Genomic DNA, 20,362 nt, shown 5'->3' on the forward strand with positions numbered 1-20,362 from the left:
TTTCGTTGTCCAATAATAGTAGTTTAAAAGTAAAGTAGGGTGTCAATTAAAATTATAGTATTGTGTGGTTAGAAAAGAAATATCTCATAGATATTGTCGAGATTAAATCTAATAGCTATAAATATGTAATGCAACCGGCTTATAATATCAATCTCCCCCCCCCGGCAATGAACAACAGTTTTACAAAACTAAACATCCAGCATACCCTAATCCCTACAAAACGAGATTCTCAACCAAGAAAAATAAACTTTAAGATCTTCTTCAATGTATTTCCTTTTTTGTTTTTTTACTTCTTTTATATTCCATGTCACCGTCTAAAGCATGGCTATGGAAATTGCAGATGGAACAACCCATCAAGTATTCCGAACATTTACAGGAAGTTCGAAATCTTCTAAAGCATGTCCAAGATGAACCCTTAAAATCCATGGACATGGTGAACGCTCTCCAAAAGCTTTGCATCAACCATCACTTCAAAGAGGAGATTGACTCAATCTTGAAAACGCATTACACTAAAATTTTCAATGGCCATGTTTCTAACCATGACCAAAGTCTTTATGAGGTTTCCATTAATTTCCGAATCCTTCGACAACAAGGTTATTATATTCCAGCAGGTGAGCGCACGTTCTTAAATCTTGCTTAACTTTCAACAGGACTCATCCTTGTTTTTCTTCTAGTACTTTTGATTCAAATAATGTCAATTCTGTTAAAGTTATTAATTACAAGTGAAATCTGTTGTATCAGACGACGTTTTTGCAGGGTTCAAGCAAAAGAATGGAATATTCCTTGAAGAAATGACCGAAGATGTAAAGGGATTAATGACATTATATGAAGCATCACAGCTAAGCATAGAGGGGGAACATATACTTGAGGAGGCTGCGGATTTTAGCAGCCATGCTCTCAAAGAAATGATTCCTTTTCTTGACCAAGATGAAGCTATAATGGTAAAAAATACATTAGAACATTCGTATCAGAAAACCTCGTCAACTTTTATGGTCAAGAAATTTATCAAACATTACTCGGGGACCACCATGTCTCAACTTGCTGAGATGGAGTTGGCTAAACTCCAGGCCCTACATCGAACAGAAGTTACTCAAATCTTCAGGTAAAAATTTATTTTGTTACACATGCAACATAATGAATGTACACAAAGGCATGAGAAACCGGTTGCTTAGATAAATGGAATTACAATCATTTTAAAGAAGCGTTCTTTCTAAATACTAAAATGAAGAGTAAATTACACGGATGGTCTTGTGTTTAACCTAAGGTTTTTTTTTTTTTCCTTTTTTTTTTCTTTTTCTTTTTTTTTTTTTTAAACTCCGACAATATGAGTGGTATATCCTTGCCAACTTTTCTAAAACCCTTTTTGTTTTTTAATTTTATATGATTTTTAATGTTTTTAAAGGGACCCATTCCAAACACATATACATACCTTCCTAATGTATTTATAGCTGCTTAAATTATTAAACTAACTCTAGCATTAATAAAAACTAGGAATGAGCAAAAACCGAACCGAAAAACCGAAAAACCGAAAAAAAACCGATATAACCGAAACCGAAAAACCGAAACCAAAACAATAACCGGCGGTTTAGGTTTGAATTTTACAAAAACCGAAAAATAACGGTTTGGTTCGGTTTTGACGTATAAAACCGCCCATAAAAACCGAGCCGACCCACATATATATTATTTATTATGTTTTAAACTTTTAGTTTTAGACTTTAGATTTTATCTCTTTAATACTTTATGTTTATTTTCAATAAACTGTTAATGGTGTTAAACTTTGATATTTTAAACATTTTTATGTTTTTATAATACTAGAATTCGTACTCTTTATTTTGGTATATTTAAAGTAGATACAATACTATTTATCGCAACGTATTTTCACTAGGTTTGAACCCAAAAACTAGAAAAAAAAAGGAACTCATAAACCCACGGTTTAAAACCGAAAACCCATAAACCCAACCCGGAAAACCGAAAAACCGAACCATGCAAAAACCGAACCTATATGGGTTTAAAAATCGAAAAACCGACTTCTACGGTTTGGTTTGGTTTTAGCCAAAAACCGACCCAAACCGACCCATGCTCATCCCTAATAAAAACAAAAACAATCCTATGTTTAGCTTATTATTATTATTATTATTTGGAACGGCAAATCTAATCTACTCATACACTACTCCTAAATGTTCACCTATGTCTCTCACAAGACTTGAACCCTCAACCTCAAGGAAGGAGGGCAACACTGGATACCGCTAGGCTAGAAGTCTTTTGGTGTTTAACTTATTATTTGAACACATGCAACACCACCCATCATATATATTGAGAACACCTGCAACCTAAAACTAAAAAGAAAAACCCAATATTCCCGTGTTTTTTGTTGGATCATCGTTACCATATCTCTTCGTTAGGTCGTTATAATCTTCTTTGCTCTTCCATTTACAGCACCCTGTGGGCTGGTGCCATCTTCTCACTCGTTGCCCTCATCGTCTTCTCTTGTCGTCAAGAAACCCTATCTTCGCCCAATAAAAAACACATAACACGAACTTCCAGAGAAAAAGCCTCCCACCACAGCCAATAGAAAGCATTAGATTGGAAATAGTGACCGACGATAAAACCTCAACTGTGATTTTACATAGCTTCGGGTCCAATTCCTTTTCCGACAACCGTGGTTGGGATGTGGGATTTTTTTAGTGTATGAAAGTGGGAGGGTAATGCAGATTCAGGTGAAAGGTGACGAGGAAAGAGGAAAAGGGTGTGTGGTTGTGGTGGTAGATGAGAGCATCAAGAAAGAGTGGGATGTTTTCGGTTGGAAATTGCCTAATCCGTCTACAAGAAGAGAGAAGAAATTTAGGATCCACATGCTAGTCTGTTTACGTTTATTAGTTTGATTTTAGCAAAATGACACAAATGTCCACAAACTATCTAGGGTTGATCATTTTAGCCCCTAAACTATTTTTGTGGCTTTATAAGGGAATAAAGTTGTGAGCAACCTGTCTTTTTAGTATTGTTACCTAAACTAGCAGGTAGATATGCCACATGGCACATATAAAAACTGATTTTACTAATTTTAAAAGCCAAGTCAACCAAATAGTCAAACTTACAAGTCAAGTAAGCCAAACTTCCCCATCTTGTCTCCTTCAACATTTCACACAATCAATTCCGGTAACATTATTCCGGGAGAAATTCAATCGGAATTTGAGTACAAAATCTGAAAAAACACAATCGTTCATTTGTCTTAAATATGGAAAAACCTTAACCACATGATTCACAAAAATCTTCTAAGACCTCATTAACAATGGCATCTAGTAAATTCATTTGTAGAGAAATTGTGTCCATAACCACTCAAACATCCAAAAAAATACAAATCAAATGGCTATTTCATCTATTTCAACTGCATCTTCGTTTTTTACTTCCCCTAATTTCTCAATCAATTTAAAGTCATCGGCAACATCGAGTTCAAACTCTGTCAAGTTCGAAAGAGCTCCGATTTCAGCTTCTTACGCCACTGCTGAGAAAACGGAGACAATTAGATCGTTCTGTAATAATACTCCTTCGTTGTATGATGTGCTCGGAGTTCGAATTGGAGCTGATACACGGGAGGTGAAAGCATCGTACCAGAGATTAGCGAGAGTTTTGCATATGGATGTCGGGAGTACTGACTCGTCGGCGGATAAGTTCATGAAAGTGCACTCGGCTTATGCTACACTTGCAGATCCGTTGAAACGAGCGGATTAAGATCGGAATCTGTTCAAGAGGCGGGTGGGGGGTTCTTTTCCGGTGAGACTTTCCAGTGGTTACAAGAGTCGGAGATGGGAGACCGACAAATGTTGGTAGAAATTGTGTCCTTGAAAGTCAGATTGCCACTTTGAATCAATGTAAAAGAATACAGAATTTCCCCAAAAATCAAACATTAATTGGGGGTTTTAGCGATTTATGGGAAAATTGGACACCTTGATCAAGCATTGAGTACATCCACATATTACCGTTTGAAACCCACATCAGAAATCTAGGAAGCTATAATGAACTATTATCAAAACCATGGAGATATGGATCATGAAGATAGATTTAGTCATCGTACTTAGAACAAGGAATGGGAAGGAACCAGTAAATAGATATGTAGAGAAATTTCCCCTAGAACGCGATACTTACTTAGAACTAAAACAACAAACTCGAATTGTTAACTTATAGGTGATATTTACAAACACAATGAAACAGATAGATGGTGACAGGAAGAATTTGAGAGAGAGAGAGAGAGGTGTGGGTTCAAGGGTAAGGGAAACTTAAAGTCAATATAGAAAAATTGGTCAACAAATGTTCATGTGGCAAAGGGGTAACTAGGGGTGTCAATTTATGACACGACACGATAAAAATACACGGAATTAAAACGAAATCGGGACGAAATCAAAATTCGAATTCGTGTTCGTGTCAAGATTAAAACACACGATGTTGTGTCGTGTCGTGTTCGTGTTCATAAATCGACACGAAATTGGCACGATTAAGCATGTCGTTGTCGGGTTTTTCGTGTTATAAATATTTAAATATGAATGAAATAAACTAATAGTTATGTAATATTATCTTTGTCGTGTCGTGTTGTCGTGTTTTAATTGATTCGTTTTCGTGTTAATGAAAAAAAAACACGACATCGTGTCGTGTCGTGTTCGTGTTATACAAAACCTTGTAGTGTCGTGTCGTGTCAGACAAAAACTCGACACGACTGCCCAATTTGACAGCCCTAGGGGTAACCGGATGACCCCTTCACTTTCGTGAAAAAGGACGTAATCGACCCAACAGAAATGACTTCGTTCCCTCATAAAGCCACCAAAAAAGTTAAGTGACTAAAAGGGAAACCCTAAAAAGTTTATAGGTCATATGTGTCATTTTCCCTTTAATTATTTAAATAAATTTAATAAATACTAAAAAAGAAAGGTCATATTAGTCTTTTTATATTGATTAGGGCAATCCCAAAGAAAATCAAACTATAAAAATGATAAGAATTAAAGAAAAAAATAAGTAGGACCAAACGTTCAAATTATCTCAAAGGATAAGGACCATTCGCGTGATTTACTCTAAAATGAATTATCCTTCTGAAATAGATGGTGGAAGGAGTTGGGATTAGCAGAGGAGCTGAAGCATGCGAGGAGTCAACCATTGAATTGGTACTTATGGCCGATGGCCAGCCTTGCAGATCCTAGCTTGTCGGAGCAAAGATTGGAGCTCATAAAGCCAATTGCCTTAATCTTTATAATTGATGATATTTTTGATGTTTATGGAAATCTAGATGACCTCGTCCTCTTTACAGAAGCTGTTATTAGGTACATTTATTATCCAAAAATAGTGAAAACGTGTGTTAAGCTTCAATAATATATATAACTTACGAGTTGAGTACCATTGATATAGATTTTCATTATAAGGTTGCTACTTCAATTATTTGCAGATGGGATGTTAATTCTTTTGAACGACTCCCGTATCACTTAAGGATCTGTATCGAGGCTGTATATAACATAACACATGAAATCAGTGACAAAATCTACAAGAAATATGGGTTCAACCCCATAGAGTACATAAAAAGGACGGTATGTTGAATATTTTCTATCGTATGAGTTGAAAAACAGTTTCTAATTGGAGCACAACTATCTCTAGAAACTAATTTTGATTTAAAGACATCATAAATAAAAATAAATAAATTAATAAATACAACGTTAAACAAATACAAAAGTGTTTTAGAACAAGATATATATATATATATATATATATATATATATATATATATATATATTATACTATTTTAGTAGGAGTGTCCCTCATACTTCAAACGGGCCCACCTAATAGAAAATATTAAAAAAAAAAAATTTTTACACTACGAGCCGGAAATTGAGCAGTGGCCCGGGACCCCCAATTCTCCGCCAATATATATATATATATATATATATATATATATATATATATATATATATATATATATATATATATATATATATATATATATATATATATATATATATATATATATATATATATATATATATATGTGTGTGTGTGTGTTTAGGTTCAATGGAAAATGATTAATTAGGGCAACATATGTTGGAACCACTGATCAAGTGACACGTGTCCATTTCTTTATTCATAAGCAATGTATTATGGAAGTTATTTATGTAGTTATTCCAAAATGATGAGTTGTCATTCTTTTATTGGTTCCAACATGTGTTGCCCTAATTCTTTATTTTCCATATAACCTTTCCCTATATATATATATATATATATATATATATATATATATATATATATATATATATATATATATATATATATATATATATAATAAATGAAGGTTTTTTGCCACATGTCCTCTTCTCATTTATGTTGGACACATGGCATTTTCTAGAATTTTTAAAATTTTTATTGTATTTTTCATTTTATTAAATTAAAATTCCACATTTAATATGTAAGGTAATACATATGTAAGGTATTTATTAGAAAGGGTTTATATATGTAATGTATTCAATACATTAAAGCCTCATCAACTTTAATAATTCAAAAATTTTCTCATTTTTCTTATAAATTCAAACTTTTCAAATTGTTAAAATTTCATATTTAATTTTTTTTTAAAATAAACCCATGTAATACATGGGTCTTACTCCTAGTATATATATATATATATATATATATATATATATATATATATATATATATATATATATATATATATATACCCAAATGGTGGAAGGAAAGCAAAGAGAAATAATATAAACGTACTTTTAAATGTAATTCAATTCTTGCAGTGGATAAACCTTTGTGAAGCATTTCTAGTGGAGGCAAAATGGTTTGCTGCAGGACACTTGCCGAATGTAGACGAATACTTGAGGAATGGGATTGTAAGTTCTGGTGCAGAAGTAGTTACAGTACACATGTTTTTCCTTCTCGGTTGTGCTACTAATGAAGATAGCGCTACAATTATTAAGGACAACCCAGGGATAACATTTTGTTTAGCAAAAATACTTCGTCTTTGGGATGATCTAGGCAGTGCTAAGGTAATACAAATTTTTATAACTTAAGTTTAACTTATATTATTGACTTGAATATTATCTCATTAGCTATTAGCTATGTCTTGAAGATAAATGTTTTACTGATCATGTCCCACAGTAACATCCGTTTGTTATAAACTAACAGGATGAGAATCAAGATGGTCATGATGGATCATATGTGACATATTACATGCGAGAAAATGAAGGTTGTTCTCTTGAGAATGCACAGGGACATGTTATGTCAATGATATCAAACACATGGAAACAACTAAATAAGGAGTGCCTCTCCCCAAATAAATTTTCAGCACCATTCATACAGGCTTGTTTGAATCTTGCAAGAATGGTACCTATGATGTATAATTATGATGAGAACCATTCCCTTCCTCTTCTTAAGTATTATATAAATTCCATGTTTTAGGGAGGAAATAACATTCATCACAACTTTGCAAGAAACACTTAAAAGTTAAGATTTTCCCCTATTCAAACCCGTGGCGGAGTTACATGGGGTGGTGGCATACTACAGTATCCCCAAAAAATTATTTTATACATGTAAAAAAAATTATATGTATACATGTTTTGTGTTATTGTACTCCTAACTAAAAGGATTATACTATATTTTTTTTAATACAATGGATAACTAGATAAAATATAAGTCGATAATGTTTGTACTCTTGTATCAAATTTCATGGTTCTGCCACTGCCACTGACTGAAACACTAGGGTTGGTCGATTCTAATATTTTTTAGTTTTTTTGTTGTGTTTCTAAATTTATATTAACGCTATAATAATATTTGGTTAGTGTTGAGAGTTGTATATATCATTAAAAAAATTGATTTCTATACAACAGTTTTTCTACATACACAAAAATTTATGTTTTATTAAATTGTACAATATAACATTTAACACAAATATTAACTTTTTATGTATGTAAAACTTGATGTTTACCAATCAACACCCATAATTAAATGGAAATATATATGTACCACTGATTTTTTTTCTACGCCTTATTCACTTTTTTGTTTTTAGTGTCTTTAAGCTATATATTTTATGTTTTGTAGTTTTTATTTTACTTTTATTATTGGTGTTTTGACTCAAATGACCATTAAACTTTCGAATTTAGCCTAACTTCGTCACTAAACTATAAAGTCTCAACTTTTGTTTGTTTTTGTTTATTTCTTAGGGAAAATGACATATACACCCTATAATCTTTCTAGGATTTACCCTTTTAGTCCCTTAACTATTTTGATGGCTTTATGAGGGAACCAAGTCCTTTTTGTCGGGTCGATTAAGTCCTTTTGGCCAAAGTGAAGGGGTCACCAGGTTACCCCTTTCCCAAATTGGCATTTGTTGACCAATTCCCCTAAATTGACTTTGATTTTTTCCAATTTGTTGACCAAACTTGCCACATCACCAACTGTGCTATGTTTAAGTTCTTTAATTTGGAGAGTTCAAGGAGGCTTCTTTGATGGCGGTGCTTTTGACTAGCCCCCACTCCATCAAACCCTATTCATCGCAAAATCAAATCTCAAGGAAATTAGACCATGCTCTTGTTGTCTCATTTGTCTAGCAGAAAATGTGAAAGGAAAAGGGCCAAGACGGATCAACGGCTTCAGAGGGGGTGTTTGTCTTCGAAGTCGATGGGTAAGGTGGAGGGTGGGACAAAAACCGATTTTCGGAGATCAAGCTTTTAAATCAACGTTTTAGAGACTAAAAACGATAGCAATAGTTAATCTCTTGAAAATATTCTCTCTCAGTTTGAAGAAAGCATCGTCGATCTCTTTCCTTCTTCGACGACCTTTTTCCATAAACTTCGTCTTTAGAAGACATGGGGTTTCAAGGGGATTTGTTCTTGGGTTCAAGGGGTTTCAAGCCCTGAACTTGTAAACCCAGTTAAAGAAGACGAAAGGGGTTTCGTTATAAACCTACATTCAGTACCAGACCATAAGACGCTCCCAACACCACCAGATTCCTTTAGTCCCTGTCTTTGGAGCTCTAAAATCCAACAGGTGGTGCTGTTCATTTTACAGCAGGTGGTGGTGTTCATTTTACATATGGATGGTCAGGTGGTGGTGGTACACTTACTAAGCCTGTATATATGAGAACCTTAAGAAAAAAATTGGTTTTGTAGGTTTTTTTGAGTTTTGTTTAGATTTATAGCTATTATTGTTAAAAATGGAACTAGGTGCAGACAATGAATAAAGGAAAGTAAGAATAGAGGTGCTATGGTCTTGTGCTCGACCAAATGTTTAATTCATTGTAATCTGGTATGCCTAGCACTAGGACCTCAACCATGACAGATGGAGAACGAGCACTTAGCGGAGAGGCTGCTCTCTACACCCATAGACAAATCTTGAGAGAACAACCCTTAAATTAGATCTGATCCGGATTTAAATTCCTTCCGGGTCTTGTGTATGTAGTTGTGAGATGTTCTTCACTGATAATGATTGGATGTGGGTTTTTTTGGTTTGAAGTTTCTCACATGGGTCACCGAGAAGATGAATCGGATGGGGGAGGGCACCTGTTGTCGGTTGGAGATGACAGAAAGACAGGAAACACCACAACTTGGATCGATTAGATGGATCGGGGCATGTCAGATCGATGAACAAAAAGGGTGGGAGGAGACTATGGAAGGAACTTGCAGGTGTGCGTATGTGAGAGAGATAGAGAGATAGGTGGATTTAATTTATTTTTTCTAATCAAATAAAAGTCACATATGTCTATTAACTGGCTAAAAAAAAGTTAACGGGACCAAATCAACATGTCATTAAACACTTTATTTCTTTAAAAGGCTCGAAAATAAGTTTAGGGACTGATTGAGCACAGTCAAAATACATAGTAGGGCTAATATGTCATTTTCCTTATTTCTTACCTCATGCACTCGATTAGTTAATTCCCTCTGCCAACATGGCCCAAGTGAGGGTAAAATGATTTGATTTAATCATAAACTTATGATCATGCTATATTAGATCTTGAACTCAGAAATCTTTTAAAAAAAACAATTATTATTTTTTTAAAAAAATAAACTCAATTTAAATTTTTTAAAATTTTTTTATTTTATTTGTTTGTTTTTTAGCCACTGAACTCAATTTTATTTTATTTTTTCGTTATTTTTTTCACTCATTGCGGTTATTATTATTTATAACCACATTTAATATGTTCTTGTATTTGGTTTTTCATTGAAGTTTTTATAACATTTTTTATTTTCCAAATAACCATATTTTTGTCATAATAATAATAATAATAATAACAACAACATATAGTCATATTACTTGAATAAAATTAGATCTTGAACTCTGAAATTTATTTATTTTAAAAAATATTTATATTATTTTTAAACAAAAATAAACTCAATTTAAGTTGTTTTATTTATTTTATTTTTTTAGTCGGAACAAAACTCGATTTCGTTTTATTTTTACTTGTTATTTTGTTTCACTTTTTAAGAATTTAATAACGCCATATTTAATATTTTCTTATATTATACCTAGCTACCAATTTATGAAAATTGTGTAAACGACATATCGTAGCCCTTTGTATATTTATATTAATATTTTTGTCCAACTTTTTATTTATTCATTTTTGGTTTATATATATTTTTTTCTATTTGGTCTTTTGAAGTTTTTATATCGTTTTTTTCATTTGCAAAAAATTATATTTTTATAAAAAAAAAGTTAAATAAATAATAGATAGTCATATTACTTGAATAAAAAATCATAAGCAAAACCGAAAATAACCAAAATGATGTATAAAAAAAAATAGAAAATCAAAAAAAAACTTAAAGGCGAAAATTGTAATATACACATGCATTTTTCAGTTTTAAAAAATATCAAAAAGTTATCAAATTGACGAAAACAAAACAAATCAATGTTGTAAATGTTGCCCAAGTTTATTGACTCTTTTAGTAATATTTTTAATAATAACATAACAACTTTTGGTTGGCCTTATGACTCAAATAGCATAAGGAAAATGCGATAAATAATATGATAAATTATTAAGCAATTAATAAATTAATTATAAATTATTTTTATAAATTAATTAAAAAAATTTAATTAATTAAAGAAATCGAATAATAATTAATCGTGTGGATTAATTGTAATATTTCAGAATCTCTAAGAGACATATAAGGGATGGTTTTGGCATCCCTTAGATATGGATGATGCTAGTTTGAATCAGATAGAGATAAGCTCTAAAGTTTGTATTCTTCTGGAATTATAACATCTATATATAAATAGACTGTTAGGGATAACCCTAAAGCCAGATATTCTACCTCCAAAATTCCACACATACTCTCTCTGTCTGTCTGTCTCTCTCTCTCTCTCAATCTCTCTCTCTCTCTCTCTATTTCTCTCTCTCTCTCTCTCTCTCTCTCTCTCCTTGGACGAAAGTCATAACCTCTCTCCTAGGGTTTGGTGATTTTTGTATAAAGCGTAACTTGGGTCAAATCATTTTGCTATTTATTGTGGCGAGTCTGATTCCATTAGAGGAGTACTGTTTTGGATCATTCATTATTACGACAAGCAAGCATATATGAGATCACAAACAAGCGAATCTGCGTTTGGTTACTTTTTGTTATTTTTCAAAGTAGGTTGCAATAACTAGTTAGACATAGATCCTAGGATACATGTGCACTTAGGTATATCTTTTGATAATTCTATTACCTATGAGTTGTGTACTTGATGCTATAAATCCCCAACAATTGTATCAAAGCCTAATTGTTTTAATCATGAGCTAAAAACTTAGTGAAAACAAAAAAAACCTATCTAATCACAGGTGCGGTATGGTAGCCTGCTAGCCGCGACGCGCTGCCGAGCTGGACAAAGAATTTAGCTGAAATTTTGAATTTTTGGGATAAGCCTCTATTGGATTTTTTATGCAACTATACACTAGGTTGTGGAAAGGGAAACAAACAAAAATCATCCTAAATGTTTATCCACCCTAGGATATAAGTTTTGTTATAAAGACATCATAATTTTGAAACTAACTTAAGAAGATAAAGAGGGGGAATCAAATACTAAGCATTAACAAATCGAATTGTTACTTGTTGCCTAGTCTTCTTATCTATTCTTGGAAAGACTATAATCCAATGTAGGGTACCTCTAATGGTTCACACCCAAAAATCAAGAGCCCTAGTAACTATAGTAACTACAGGAGGTAGATGAGAGAGAGTGGAGACACAAAGTTCTCAACCTTTTAGGATAGATGTATAAGATGAAAATATAAGCTCCCTAAGGCCCATATATATATATATATATATATATATATATATATATATATATATATATATATACATGTAGTTATGGTGGTAATAGGATAACCGTGATATGGATCAATTAAATAATCATATTTAATCCTGGCTCAAATCATTATCTTATCTATTAGTAGGATGGATTTAATTAGGTTTCTAGAACCCTCCCACAACTATCCACCATATGGGCCTTCCAGAATGTTCCCAATGTTCAACTATTAAACAATTAATATTCAGCCAATGTATAAACTCCAATTAATCCCAAATTAATTTCAACTAGTTTCAATTTAATTTATTAACATGTAATAAATTTAAAAAATATTTTCTCAATCTCCTGAAACTATTTCTAAATATTCTTTCTCTTGAGAGAAACCAAGAAGGGCTTTGTTATTGTTCCCAAAATTATACCAACTACTTATGATATTGGACACCTATTTCAAACAGTCTGTAACACGGACAATTCAATAATTGATATTGGTCAAAATACACTTCGAATAACCAACAAAGCAAACTTTCCATAACAACTTCCGAAATCTTATCTTATCTATAATTGGCCCTTAAATAAGTGATCAATTATTCCTTTGTTTCTTTCAAGATATCATTATGGACTAAGTCATGAATTATGAATCAACCGAACAGTCAATCAATATGTTTCTCGATTTCTAATTTATGACGATCGGATCAGACTACTAATAAAACACATCAATTAAGTTTGGGTTAGGCCTAGCATATGAATATCATCATCAAATAACCAAGTGGCCCATGATATCTTCTTTCACATTATAGTGCAAGGGCACAAATAAACTTTGACTACATAGTTTTTGTGTCCTCATCAAATCACGCAAAGACCTATTCCTTATCACTAGCAGCAACGGATAGCGCTAGAATAAGAATAATACGCAACCAAATCATATGCAAAGAACTTAATGTCTTTCCATTTTAAGAATAAAAGATATTATCTTAAAATTACCTGTGATAGAATCCATAAATTAATCTAGTTCAGTGTGGGTTGCTTTAGATTCCTTTCTTACCATTTGAAGAACTTAATATCTTTCCCCACACTTGCCTTTTGCTTACCATCAAGCAAAACTTATCACATAGAACCATGCCCGCCAATATCACACAAGACAATTTGAATTGAAGCCACTAATTATGTCTTACTTCAATGCACGTATTTGTGTCTAAATCTTAATTACCACCCAGCTCTAAATACTTACGGTCCTCATAAATGTTTCCCACTTATTTTAAACAATATTCATTTTAAGCATCTCTCCGAATCCATCCCAAAAAAAATTTCTTAACCTCAATGTATTTTTGGTTAAGATGTGAAGTATACATATGAAAAAATAACCTAGAAATAAAAATTACAATAAAAACATCTTGGCAATTTTGCCATATTCTTGAACTTTCTTCAAATTGATTCTTCAATCATTTGAACTTTTTGAACTTTTCTTCATAATATTTCTTGATCTTCATGGCTTTATAGACTCTTATTCACTCAAACTTTGCAAAAAAAAAATCTATTTTTTTCTTTTATTTCTATATTTTTTTTGTCAAAACTCACTTTTTTTCATTCAAAACTACAAATGCTAAAAAGAATATATATATATAGATATATATATATATATATATATATATATATATATATATATATATATATATATATATATATATATATATATATATAACGAAGATCGGATGGATAATAGGCTGGGTGAATCCGCTCTAAGCCCACAACCAAACAAGGAACAAGAAATGAAGCGGAAAGCACACATCTTATTACCTGCCGGATCCTATTAATATATATCCCTTGATGTATACATTAAGGAATCATAAGGTTAGCATTATGGTCCCTTTCTACTGAATGTACTAGACCTGACTGTTCTGTTTGTCGTTTGAAAAGATGTAAGTTTTCCCTAGTTTATAACTATCTCGACTCGAAAATAGTTTGCATTAACTTTCAAGTGGTACGGTCACTTTATGAAAGTAACGGGAATTAAGGTCATAATGTGAAGGCTAGTACCCGTACTATACACTCTCCCTATCGAGAGATTCTGGGAACCAAACGTGACTTCAGTAAACCAGTTGCTATGCCGTGTAATCCACATTAAAGTTATGTGATCATGTATACCCAATTTAACTATCACCTTTTGTTAAGAACAATGAGTTAGTGATTCATTGGTATAATTAGATCCTGTAGTTGCTCTATGCTATAGCATCTTAGTAAGTTCGTTCTGTTATAGTATCTTAGTATGCTCTTCCTGTTATAGTATCTTAGCATGTTCTCTTTGTTATCGCATATTGTTTCTACCTCCTTGTCTCTCTTTATAGTATGCTCTAGTATCTAGTATGAACTGAAACCCTAAACTATACCTATTATAGTTTAATAGTATGTTTACTTGAACTGTTACTGAAAAGACTCATTTACACAATTATCATTGTGGTCAACTTGTATTCCCCCCCTTAAAAGCATTTAAAACAGTTTAAAAGATTGATTACGGGGTGTGAACTCACCTTATGTGGGTGATTCAAACGAATATGCACGTAAGGATGAGAAGCTCCACGAATGAAGTCCCAAGACTTAATGAGTCCTAAATGACATATAATGGCATATTTTGACATAAATATAATGTTTAGAAGCAACCAAATGCAAAGAAACACCTCACGGGACTAGGAAACACTTTGACCAAGTGTTGGAATCACATGCGATTGAGCTAAGGGGTGTTCACGGCCACCAATGGAGTTCACGGCCATGAGTTTACGGCCAAGAGAGTTTACGGCGGTAAACTCATGGTCAATCATGCCTAAGTGTGTAGTTTAAGGTCCTATAACATCCATTAAGGGTACAAGGTCAAAGGCTTGGACTTTAAGATGGGTATTCGGCCAATATGGCACATTTATAGGGGTTTACGGCCAAGGGAGATGATCTTGGCCGTAAACTCCTTTTGCTGTTGAGGAATGGATGATTTCAAAGTGTAGATGAAGTGTTTCTATCCTATAACAAGTGAAGGAAAGAGTACTCACAATATTGAAGCTTGAAAAGGTTGATTTTGGACCAAAACACTAGTATGTATTCTTGGTGTTCTTGGTGATCTAATAAAATGGAATGATTTCATGGATGAAATCATGGAATGATACTAGTTAATAAAGGATATCAACTAATCAAAGGTTAGAATACTTACATATATAAAGATTTAGATGAAGAACCCGATGGTACTTGAGAGAGAAATGGAAGTTCTTGAGGTGGAAGTGAAATAATGAAGAAAGTTGAAGGATATGAGATTATAAGGTGGAGTTTACGGCCAGCCTTGAGTTTACGGCCGTAAACTCAAGTGTCTTGGATGTGAACTCCTTTTTTGGTGGTCTTAAGGCTTGAATGTTGCACAGTGTCTCTAGCAGGTACTTCCTAACACTCATTCCTTAAGTGTACTAGGCTAAAACTCCTTCGAATGACCTTTAACAAGGCTAGAACTCATTAGAAACGAGTCTGGCACTTAGTTGAGTTGAATGGTTGGACTTTATAATGTAAAAAAATTTTGGGTTGTCACATAATATTTTTTTTCACTTCTTCCAAAATTCCAACCCCTTGTAACAAAGATCAATTAATGAAAGGGAGATAGTGAACTCATAATTGTACAACCACCATAAACGGTTAGTGTAGTTAGTCAATATAGCTTGGGAAATGTCTTGGTGGAAACGATAAAGTGGATGGAGACTTGAGACATCTACATTTTCTTGATGTTGAGGTACTGCTCTTTTTGGTCCAATGGATTCTACAAAAATTAAAGAAACAACAAACCAAGAACAAAACACAACAGATTAATCAAAACAGGAAACAAATAATGTTGTGAACCCAAATACCACCTCGTGAGGGTCAGTCCTCACGTCGTGAGTTTAGTTCAACGACAGTATAAACATCGGGTAACAATTCGGCCAAATGGAACCTAAATATCACTAGGGGTTTCATCCAACAGTTAATCCAAGTCCATAAATAAAACATGAACATCAATTTTTCAAAAACTCAGATCAATTTCAAACATGAAATCCTATGGCGAACCCTTACTTCTAAAAGCTTAAAATCAACGAAATAAAGGAGTTTAAAGTACGGAAATATTACCTCTTTTCAATATTACATAAGAAAATTGGATGAAAAATAATTTTTCAATTGAAAATCGATGTGATGGGAGGGGGCACCGAGAGCTATTCTGACGTTGTGAGTGGGAAGAAGTAAAAAAGTAAAATGGTTGAGAGATGTGTATAAAAATGGTCAACTTTTATTCTCACGTCGTGAGTATTAATGCTCACGTTGTGAGTCTTGAACCGAATGAAAAATCAATCTTTTTTAATTGTCCACACCATGACTTTTACTACCACTTCGTGGGCTTCGAAAAATTTGACAAAAACCAATATTTTTTCTTTTAAAAATTATACCACTCACAATTTAAACCCAACACTTGATTTTTAAAATAGGAGATGAATAAATGACTATCCTTAAAATCAAATAAAAGAAATGAAAAACTAACTAAAAAGAAGAAGAATAGAAAATGCAAACCGAGCTCAGGTTGCCTCCGGAGAAGCGCTTCTTTTTTAGGAGTCGTGAGTCGGACCCCTTCCAAATATATGTTCTGTCAGTTAGGAGCGGAATCTCCCTCTTCTCCTTTTTCTCCTTCCACCTCCTCTTTTAAGCTTGAACTCGTCTTATGTACACTTTCTTTGAATTTTCCTTTTTTGTTTGGTTCTCGCACGCCTCATTTCATTTAACTCCTTGGAAATTTTCATCAATCGAGCTCTTCACTTTTTTTTTCATCTAACTCCTTGTCAATTTCTATCTAATCAAGCTTGGTATCTATGCTTTTGTGATCATCCTCTTCATCACTTGAATCTTCAATTTCATTAGGCTCCTCAACTTGTACTTTTAGTGTAGTAAAGGCGAAAACTCCAAACACCATTTGAATAGACACTCTTGGCTTAGCAAGCTTGACTTCTTCTTTTGGATTGTCCCTTATTTGGATCTCTTCTTCCATTAATTTCTCTAAGTCTTCAAGCACATTGTCTTCATCCATAAAGAACACTCCATGTTGATTCTTAGACCTCTTGAATCCTTCTTCAACCTCGAATGTCATCTATTCTTTTCCCACTCGTAAAGTAATCTTTGGCTCACAACATCCACCAAGGCTTGTGTGGTATTAAGGCTCATATGGTATTAAGTCATAGGCGTCCAAGGATAATGGGTACATCTGCATCTTTTTTTCATATCTATAGCTACAAAATCAATTGCAAAAACAAATTTCCAATTTTTACCAATAAATCATCAACTATGCCTTGACGTTATGTTACTGACCGATTTGTCGTGTGGATCACCATCCTTTTGGTCTTCAATTCTGCAAGATCGAGCTCTTAGTAAAATGAATAAGGCATTAAATTAATGAAAACTGTAGAATGGGCTAAGGAAAATATCTTCACGTAATTTCCAAATTCACATGGTAGTGTAAAGCATCCTGGATCTCCCATCTTTGTTGCTTTGCCTTCCATTATCACTGCTGAACATTGTTCATTAAGAACAACCTTGCATGTCTTCTCTAGTTGTTGTCGAGTGTTAATAAGATCTTGAAGGAATTTCGTGTACTCGGGCATTTTTGCTAATGATTCAATAGGGGGTATTAATTGGAATTCCCTCGAGAAGGAGAAGGTAATGGAGGCTGATACGATTTAACAAAAGAAAAAAATTTGTTTAGAATGTGCCTACGACATGATAGGTTGTAATTCACGTCATGAGAACTGGGCATCCCTTAATTTATCTACGATCTTCATTCTTTTGGGTTGTGGATCAGGTTTATTCAAGGATCCATTATGGACCACTATAGGCTCTGAATGAGGGTCCTGTTTAGTGGATATGGCTATGACATGTGGTTACGGTTTTGGATCAGGATTCTTAAGTGGTAACCTTTTGTTAACAAGTATAGTCAAATGCCCGAATTGAATCTCAATGCTTTTTATGGAAGCTTGTTAATTGATAATGGTCTCATCAGTAGCATCATGTCTTTTTTAGAGGCTTCCACAAACCTATTAAGCATTAAATCAAAGTCCATCTTCTTCTGGGGTGGTGGTTGCTCCTTTTGGTAGTAGCCTCGTCCAGTTTGCCAATACTTTTCTTCTTTTTTCTTCTTGTATTCTTCATAAGGCAAAAATTATTTCTTTGGTTTTCTTCAATCTTCATCAAATCCATCCCCACTAGAATAAGACACTTTAGCTTTTCTATTCCCTTTTTCATCCAAATTTCAATCTTTAGTTAAGTGTGGCCCATTACAATTATTGCACCCAACTCGTATGGCATGTATAGATTGATCCATTTTCATTATTCTTCAGTCTATATTCTCTAAATTAGCCATTAGAGCTACCAAATCTCTCGAACCTCCATTGCTACTTCCCTTACCTCTAGTCACATCCTCTCGTGGGTTGTGGTACTCTCAGGAGTGCTTTGCGAATTATTCAATTAACTCTTTTATGATGACTGGATCTTTCTTAGTCATTGGTCCTTGAGAATCAAGGATTTTCCTTGTTGTCACATTCACCACATCATAAAAATGGAAACTTCTTGTTGTATGTTCAAGTCATGTTGAGGACAGTTTCTCAAAAGGCATTTGTATCTTTCCAAAGCTTCGTATAAGGATTCTCTATCTTCTTGTTGAAAATTAGCAATCTTTTTCTTGAGTTTGGTGATTTTTGAAGGACTTGTAACGCCCGTAGATCCGGGCTAGTCAATTTAGAGATAATAGGGGTCGAAAACGACTTTTTGACAAAAGATTATTTTGAATAAATAATCTTGACCAAGTTGTAAAATATGTCTCAAGGGTTCCGTACATATAAAGAGCGCCGAAATCCGAGTTATAACGAAGAAGTTATGGCCCGTCGAAGTTTTACGGCAAAACCAGCACGACACCGGGAGACGTAAATAGTAAATTTACGATGGAGGACTTTTTAGCCTTAGTGATGTAAACCAAAGTTTTATTATACATTAAACAGAGAACATCCATAAAAAGAACGCTCAAATCTGACTTCGTATGAGAAAGTTATGATTTTTCTAAGATTTGGCTTAGCAGTGTGCAGCCCGAAACTAGAATTTTAGTTCGAGCAGTTTTTGGCTTACACGACCTTAATGAGAGTTGAAGATCTCATTAATAGGAACTCAACGTTAAAAACATAGACGAAAACGGAGTCCGTATGTAGAAGTTATGAATTTTACACGGACATTTAACAATATAATCTCCTCCTACTGTTAAATTTAAGATCGGTCGAGAATTAGCTGACGGAGTCTAAATGAGAGTTGTAGATCTTATTTTTACCTACGCGTGGATATAAAGAACGTCGAAAACGAAGTTCGTATGCGAAAGTTATGAATTTTTGAAAATCGGCTGATTTCCACCCTGTGTGCGATGCCACGTGTCAGCACTAGGTGAAAACTTGGAGCCTACGCAACACCACGACGTGGTGAGAGGCACCACGGCATGGTGAAGCCCCTGGAGGCCGATAAATAGAGGCTCGAGGCAGCCTCTTTTCCTCACTCCTTTCCCAACTTCTTTCTCTCTCTAGAACATCTCTCTAAGCCCTAAAACCCCCCAAAAAGCCTAGGGAACCTCCCTAGCACGAGGCGGAAGACCGGAGCGCCCGACGACTCCAAGAAGAAGAGCCTTTCGGCTTGGGAACGCTGCTCCAGCGAAGCCCAGTTTTAGAGAAATCCCGTTGTAACTGAGCTATGCCTACCCTATCTTTAGTATAGCTTATGTTTCAGTATAGTAATGTTATTAGGACCTTATAAGGAGTATTTGGGCTATTATTATGAGTTATATAAGTGTTGTTTAACGCTTATATAATAGTAATATAGCGAGACTATTAAATTAGTTGCGTCAAACGTTAAACTAAACTCTAGTGGTAATGATACTAGGTTTCGTCAAGGGATAATTGTTTTAAGAGTAACGAAGTGTTGTCCGAGTGCCAACTCACCACCTTACCAGGTGAGTGCATAGTTACTTTCAACTTACACATAGATATGAAGTATTTATATAAATTACATGTTGTGAGTACATAGTTACTTTCAGCTTACACAT

The 20,362-nt window shown here is 33.8% G+C and overlaps 1 protein-coding gene, 1 non-coding gene and 1 pseudogene across 3 annotated transcripts; all 3 read left to right on the forward strand.

Annotated features, from left to right (window-relative positions):
- The first annotated feature begins 114 nt into the window (after positions 1–114).
- LOC111897141 ((3S,6E)-nerolidol synthase 1-like) lies at positions 115–7,640 on the forward strand. 2 transcript variants are annotated; one of them, XM_023893106.3, is made up of 7 exons: positions 116–266; positions 341–611; positions 742–1,102; positions 5,088–5,306; positions 5,429–5,567; positions 6,774–7,022; positions 7,162–7,640. In XM_023893106.3, the coding sequence occupies exons 1-7, from the start codon at positions 129–131 to the stop codon at positions 7,432–7,434; spliced, it is 1,650 nt and encodes a 549-aa protein (XP_023748874.2). In that variant the 5' UTR covers positions 116–128; the 3' UTR covers positions 7,435–7,640. The 2 variants fall into 2 exon arrangements, with proteins under 2 accessions (XP_042757023.1, XP_023748874.2); XM_042901089.2 differs by lacking the exon at positions 5,088–5,306 and having other exon boundaries at positions 115–266.
- On the forward strand, positions 1,144–4,892 carry LOC111897142 (chaperone protein dnaJ 11, chloroplastic-like; annotated as a pseudogene).
- Positions 7,641–18,865: 11,225 nt separating the features above from the next.
- LOC111897151 (small nucleolar RNA R71) lies at positions 18,866–18,972 on the forward strand. Its single transcript, XR_002852110.1, has one exon. It is a non-coding gene; the product is annotated as a small nucleolar RNA R71 (small nucleolar RNA).
- The last annotated feature ends 1,390 nt before the right edge of the window (positions 18,973–20,362 follow it).

Source organism: Lactuca sativa, chromosome 4 (assembly GCF_002870075.4).
Source record: "Lactuca sativa cultivar Salinas chromosome 4, Lsat_Salinas_v11, whole genome shotgun sequence".
NCBI lineage: Eukaryota > Viridiplantae > Streptophyta > Magnoliopsida > Asterales > Asteraceae > Lactuca > Lactuca sativa.

What these genes read in the sequence shown, in the direction of transcription:
- LOC111897141 (XM_023893106.3), top strand. Translation starts at nt 129, where the DNA reads ATGCAACCGGCTTATAATATCAATCTCCCCCCCCCGGCAATGAACAAC. An exon ending in TTTACAGAAGCTGTTATTAG is followed by an intron (nt 5,307 to 5,428) that starts GTACATTTATTA and finishes AATTATTTGCAG; the next exon opens with ATGGGATGTTAATTCTTTTG. An exon ending in ATGATCTAGGCAGTGCTAAG is followed by an intron (nt 7,023 to 7,161) that starts GTAATACAAATT and finishes ATAAACTAACAG; the next exon opens with GATGAGAATCAAGATGGTCA.